Below are 6,383 nucleotides of genomic sequence, written 5' to 3'. Positions count from 1 at the left end.
ACAAACCTGTCTCCAGTCTTAGTAATACAATTAGAATAGAGTTGGAAGGGACCTTGGAGGTTTCTAGTCCAACCCCCTGCTCAAGCAGGAGACCTATACCATTTCAGACAAGTGATTGTCCAGTCTCTTCTTAAAAACTTCCAGTGATGAAGCACTTACAACTTCTGAAGGCAAGTTGTTCCACTGGTTAATTGTTCTCACTTAGGAAGTTTCTCCTTAATTCCAGGTTGCTTCTCTCCTTGATTAGTTTCCATCCATTGTTTCTCCTCTTGTCTTCTGGTGCTTTGGAAAACAAGTTGACCCCTTCTTTGTGGCAGCTCCTCAAATACTGCTATCATGTCACCCCTCGTCCTTCTTTTCTCTAGACCGGCCATACCCAATTCCTGCAACTGTTCTTCATGTTTTTGTTCCAGGTAAAACAAAGTAAATAAAACTGTTCTAATAAACAAAGCTGCTTGAGTAGATGCCTAGCATGAGCCATTGTTTATTCAGCCTACCTCAAAATGGAATTCTGACTATGTGCTTTCTCCTATGGGATATGCTGGAAAGCCACCTAAAACTCCAAAGGTATAAAAGCTTAACAGCTAAAAATGCTACTAATGCAAGTTAAACTATGATTACATGTTGGCTTTGTTACAACAAACACTGTAAAAAACGACAAATAATTAAAATGTAATTTAAAAAAAAATCGAACAACGGGAGCTTTTGTTCCTCTCCCATCAGTAAACACTCCGTAAAAGAATAAAAGTATAACTCTTCGCACACGCGCTATGGGGTAACTCTAGAACAAGAAGAAAAAACCACAAGTCCCAATATGCACTTCTTTAAGCAGACGCAATAAATTCAAGTTACGCACCCGTGATGCATTCTGGGATGCTCAGGAAAGCTGCAAGTGAAATATCCTTCCGCTGAAAACTAGAAAACATATAGTCCCATTCATAAATATATGAAAATATATAGCCTCAGTGTTACATCAAGAAATCAGAACGAAACTTTTTTTTTATTTTTGCCGTTAGAAAAATATTTACTATGTCGTATTATTCTCACTCCTTCTGAGAGAATCAAAGAGTTTTGATGGTAGGAGGAAGTAGGGTGAAGTGCTTCCGCTTCGCGGAGGAAAGCAATATAAAAATCCCAAGGAAAGAGCCGGGCCTTCTTTCGCCTCTTCATCGTCAAAATGGTGGGTACCGCGCGCTTGAGGGAGCGGGCCGCAAAGGGGAAACGCGTGAGACAAAAAATCAGCCCTGGAGAACCAGAAGGCGGAATTTGAGACATCAGTGAAATTACCTGAGGGAGGGGAGGTGGCTGTTCCATTAAATCCTGCCCCACGGTATACGCGTCCCATTTAAGCAAGCTTGGCGGAAAGCTAGAGTCGCCCTTCTCTGGTGTTTTGGGGCTCCTGGTACAATCATCCTCCCCCCTCGCCCGTCACCTTAGTGGTAAAGTCCTTGTCTCGAGGAGTTCGCGAGCCACGGCTAACGTTCTTAGCTCGCGGTTATTACACCAGGGGGGAAGGCGGGGGGGCTCTCAGGGTCCGTTGGCCTCCTCGCGTGCTGGGCTGCGATGCTGTTGCCAGTTGGGAATGATAATGGGGTTCGCACTCGGAAACATCTGGAGGTCCCCCCGTTTAAGGGAGATCATTCCAGTAGGGCGGGCCGGACTTAAATGGCGCCTGAGACTAAATTGGGTTAGGATTTGGATAGCACACGTTCTTCCCTCCATTCTGGCTTCTCCTGGGGCGGGGAAAAATCCCAGTGAAGGAATATTTAGCGAAAATACTTTATACAAACAAGGTTTAGTGTGAAGTTGACAGTCTGATAGATAGTTCAACTGAATAACCCAAGCATCTTTTAAGTGGGTTTTTTTTCCCCCTGGAGTGGCCCAGCCGTTTTCTGAAAGACGCCAAAAGCACCTTACTCCAATTTTTAAAAAAACGTTTGATTACTTGATTATTAGTAGGATTTTATTTTAAAAAGTCATGTGTAAGAGGTAAATGTTGAGACTGTTTTGCTGGGGAGGACCTTAAGAAATAAATTAAGGTGTGTAGAGATAAGATGTGCATCTTTTCCAATTTGTGGGTTTAAATACTGGCCTCTCTATTGGATTGTGTGATTTATTGTATTTATAATAATAGATCCCAAGAAGCCAGTGTTTAAACATACTTATTGGAAAAGATGGACATCGTTGCTTATCCCTCATATACATATATGTGCATTTGCTGCTGTTTACATTTGACTTTTTTTCTGTTTGAATGTGTACACACATAAAAAATATTGGTGAAGATATAAATGTATAAAACACTACAATCAATCTTTGGAAGCTTGGAAAGTATCAAAGCTGTATGCAAAATTTACCTTTGAGTTAGAGGTGTTGAGAGTTAGTGACAGGATAGCAATGCTTCCTGGTTATCCAAGCAAGTACTGTCTGTAACAATATCATTTGCTCTTAGAAGAAGATATTTTCTAGCTTGGTTCTAGAATTACCTGAGCTACCACAACATGTTCTCACATCTATCGCTTTGCTTTGCAGAGTCTGTTCTTCATTGATCAACATTGTTATATATTTTTGTTCCTTTAAAATAGACAAGGAAGAGAAGAAACAACGGCCGTGCCAAGAAGGGTCGAGGACATGTCCAGCCTATACGCTGTACCAACTGTGCCCGTTGTGTCCCCAAGGATAAAGCTATTAAGAAGTTTGTCATCCGAAATATTGTAGAAGCAGCTGCAGTCCGAGATATCTCTGAAGCGAGTGTCTTTGATTGTAAGCCCTTTCTCTTGCTATGCCCCTGGTTTTAATTGCCAATGTAAAGTTAAAATTAGAAAATTTAAGGATTAGGAGAAGACATTACAATGAACGGTCATATCTTCCTTTGTATTTGAGATAGTGTGATGATTGTTGTTATGGCGCTTATTGTACATCTCTGTGTCTGACAGGAAGATTTTCTTAATCCTGTTCAATAGTTGTTCATCCAAATTTTTCATATTTGTAGCATTGTAATTTTGACTGATCCATTAAAAGATAGGCAGGAAAGAACCAAAAGTAGACTCTGGATGAGAGTTCTCTTAAATTTCAATTGGAGTTTAATGAGAAAGTTTTCTTTCACCATCAAAAATAATCACTCCATTGATTTTAGTGCAATATCTGAAGTACTGTAATAGAATTTGTGTGTGGGGGGGGGGGGTTCTTTCTTTACCAAGACGTTGCAAGGTCTTGCAAGGAGATTAAGTTGTGTTGCTAAAAATACCTTGTTTATAATTGTTCATTATTGTCTTATTTGGTAAAATAATATTAAAGCTTATTTTTCTTCTTCTTTTTAGATTCCATAATTTATTCTTTGATGATAGTGAAAGGAACCCTGGGGCAGATTATAACAGATTTTCAGGGGGAATCAGAAATCTGGCTGTTGTGTCTAATTGGATCTTTGTAGTCTTTTCCAGTAATCTTTTGTTTTTCCCTCAGCCTACGTGCTACCCAAACTCTATGTGAAGCTTCACTATTGTGTTAGCTGTGCTATCCACAGCAAGGTGGTGAGGAACCGATCCCGTGAGGCCCGGAAGGACCGCACTCCTCCTCCCCGGTTCAGGCCAGCAGTAAGTATATGATCAACTGCAGATTATTGCATTATTACTAACTAAAAAATTAACCTAGTTGGTGGAGTACAAACACGCCTTTTCTGCATGATTATATAAGTAGTCTTTACAACCACAATTGGAATCAGAATTTTGGTCACTAAGTGTGTTTACTAAATGACTCAATATGTGACTGAGCCTGATTTTATGACACTTTTTACCATCGTTGTTGGGTGATTCTGTCTTCCTCAATTGATGTTGCTTGTCAGAAATTGGGTAGGGAGGTCACAAATCGCAATCACATGGCAGCAGGATGCTTCAGCTGGTCATAAAGCAGGTTATCAAGCGCCTAAATCGCAATCGCACAGGTTATGTATGCAAGGATAGGATGGAAATAACTGTGTAGCTTTGAACCATTGTTACAACCATAAATTGAGGGCTGCCTATATAAGCCAGGGGTGTATAGAGAACTAGGGTGTTAGTTGGTGACAGGGACTATTTTAGAAAGAGATTTCAGGAGGTTCGGGGATGGAATGGTGTCGAGAGCATCTGCATATAGTAGCATGCAGCCACTGGGCTGCACTTTTTATGTTCCTCACACAAGCAGATATGCTAAGGATTTGTCTTTTTTTTTTTTTTTTTTAATTTATATGCCGCCCTTCTCCGGAGACTCAGGGCGGCTTACAATGTGCTCAGCAATAGCCTTCATCCTTTTGTATATTTATACAAAGTCAGCTTATTGCCCCCACAACTGGGTCCTCAATTTACGTACCTTAGAAAGGATGGAAGGCTGAGTCAACCTTGAGCCTTGGCGAGATTCAAACCTGCAGTAATTGCAGGCAGCTGGTCTTAATAACCAGCTTAATAACAGGGTGCCTTAGACCACTGTACTACCAAGGCTCTTTCTGCATTCACATGATATGCTACACATCATGAGGATTGTTTAATTCCAAGCTGGAATGAAGTAATCCTGATAGTTATAGTTTATTGTGCTTTCTGTTATTGGCATAGAAAAAAGCCTAAATGAAATGTGTTTCTAAAAGCTAATAATTATCTGCAGCTTTTTAATTTAATTGGAAATGAAAGATTATAAATAAAAGGATTGAATATTATCAATGAACTGTTGAGACAGCATTTTGTTGAGCTGGCAGAGGCCACAGGTATTCTTTGTTATACAAGGCAGCCATATTTTAAATCTCTGTTGAGATAGAAATGAGAATGTTCTTAGTTTGTTATATTTATCATTAGTAATAACGTTAGATGAATGTCTTCTAAAACACTTCTTTTTTTCTCCTCCAGGGTGCTGCACCGAGACCACCTCCTAAGCCTATGTAAGGAGATGTTTTAAAAGATGTCAATTCCAAATACTGAGTCAATAAATACATTTACAAGTGATGGTTGTTTGTGTTAACCCTAGAGTGTTTTTAAAAGGGTGGGTCTTAAAAATGATAGGGGTACAAGATTAATAAATACATTTTAAGTATGCTCCAAATAACTTTAAAAAATAACTTGAGTGATGCAAGTAGCCTTGAGAACACAATTAGTTTGTTCAGCTCTTAGAAACCATCTAGTATTGTTTCATGAAGCAGCTTTGAGAGAGCTCTCTCAAACTTTCATCAAAACTTGATAGCAACTTTTTTTTTCTTTATGGGAGTTCTTTTCATATCTGAGAGTGTGGGCTTGCCATACCCATCCTCTTGCATACTATCAAATCAAAAAGACTCAGTGGTTTGCAAGTATTTTGTCCAGTAAAATGTTTTTAGCATGCCATTCCAAATGCTATAGAATAGCTATTACAGCTTTTAATCATTGCCTTCAAGAACTGATATAACAAGCAAGCAATTTGAAAGGTGAACAGCTGGTAGTTATGAATCAAAAGCAAACCAAATATTTTTCTGGATTTTTTTTTCCTCTCATGGAAATGTGTTTGAAATACGTGATTCCGTAAGAATAATACAAGTGCAGCATATAAAATTAATTTTTGAAAAGGACTCTATGTACGAGACATTCTGACATTCAGTTCCAATTTATCTTGTGCCAGCCAACTTGGATGATTCCTTATGCAACTCTGCTGTTGTATTGGCACCTAAGAGAAGCTTGTTTACCCATTTGGCAGGAGATGGATTTATGAATATGAACTCATAGTACTCTTACTTGGAAATACTGAAGTAGTTCAGCGTGCACAGATTTTTCAGACCCTTCCCTAATTATGTTAGACCTGTGAGTTATAGACTAGTAATTTTCATTATTCTCAACTCAATCATAATGTGTCTGCCTTCCTCCTTAAGGCATACTTTTTGAGTTGTGTATCCATGTTTTTCTATTAATAAGTTCTGTCCAACTAGATTAATTAATAAGTTCTGTCCAAAAACTAAAGTTGAATGTAAAAACTTAAAATACAATCAGAAAAATCAGAATTGTGGCTATAAATGAAAAAGATTCCTTTTATTAAGAGCTTGTACTTTTGACACTTGAGATGTGAATATGAACGTTTGTTTGAATCAAAATTCTTTGTCCAGTAATTAATATCCTTTTGAGAAACTTCAGCTGCTTTCTTGTGTACATGTAGTTGAAGTAAATGCTTTGTTCTTTGTAAGGGAAGAAAAAGTAAATTAGTTCTAACGTATAATTTCAAATGCTGTTGGTTTTAATCATAATTAATCTTCAAAGGCCTCAGCAGGTGGCAGCACCTGGCTTGTCTAGTTTAGAAGGTAAGGTGGGTCAGATCAAGTTAATTATTGATTATGAGAGTTCCAGGAAATCAAATTGGTTGTAGTCTAGAGTGGGGGGGGGGGAGAGAATGTTATGGTAGTG

General features: G+C 38.6%; 1 protein-coding gene across 1 annotated transcript; it reads left to right on the top strand.

The window, feature by feature from the left end:
* Positions 1-1,089: 1,089 nt before the first annotated feature.
* Positions 1,090-4,964, top strand: RPS26 (ribosomal protein S26). Its single transcript, XM_070937744.1, has 4 exons — positions 1,090-1,180; positions 2,583-2,760; positions 3,460-3,590; positions 4,869-4,964. The coding sequence occupies exons 1-4, from the start codon at positions 1,178-1,180 to the stop codon at positions 4,902-4,904; spliced, it is 348 nt and encodes a 115-aa protein (XP_070793845.1). The 5' UTR covers positions 1,090-1,177; the 3' UTR covers positions 4,905-4,964.
* Positions 4,965-6,383: the final 1,419 nt, after the last annotated feature.

This window comes from Pituophis catenifer, unplaced genomic scaffold, assembly GCF_029215685.1.
Source record: "Pituophis catenifer annectens isolate HBS135680 unplaced genomic scaffold, rPitCat1.0.hap2 SCAF_2, whole genome shotgun sequence".
NCBI classification, from domain to species: Eukaryota; Metazoa; Chordata; class Lepidosauria; order Squamata; family Colubridae; genus Pituophis; species Pituophis catenifer.
The sequence above is the reverse complement of the archived record's forward strand: the minus strand, read 5'-3'. Positions and strand labels throughout refer to the sequence as shown.

Excerpts from the sequence above, each read along its gene's own strand:
- RPS26 (XM_070937744.1), top strand. Across the intron at positions 2,761-3,459 it reads TGAAGCGAGTGTCTTTGATT|CCTACGTGCTACCCAAACTC; the intron begins GTAAGCCCTTTC and ends TTTTTCCCTCAG. Across the intron at positions 3,591-4,868 it reads CTCCCCGGTTCAGGCCAGCA|GGTGCTGCACCGAGACCACC; the intron begins GTAAGTATATGA and ends TTTCTCCTCCAG.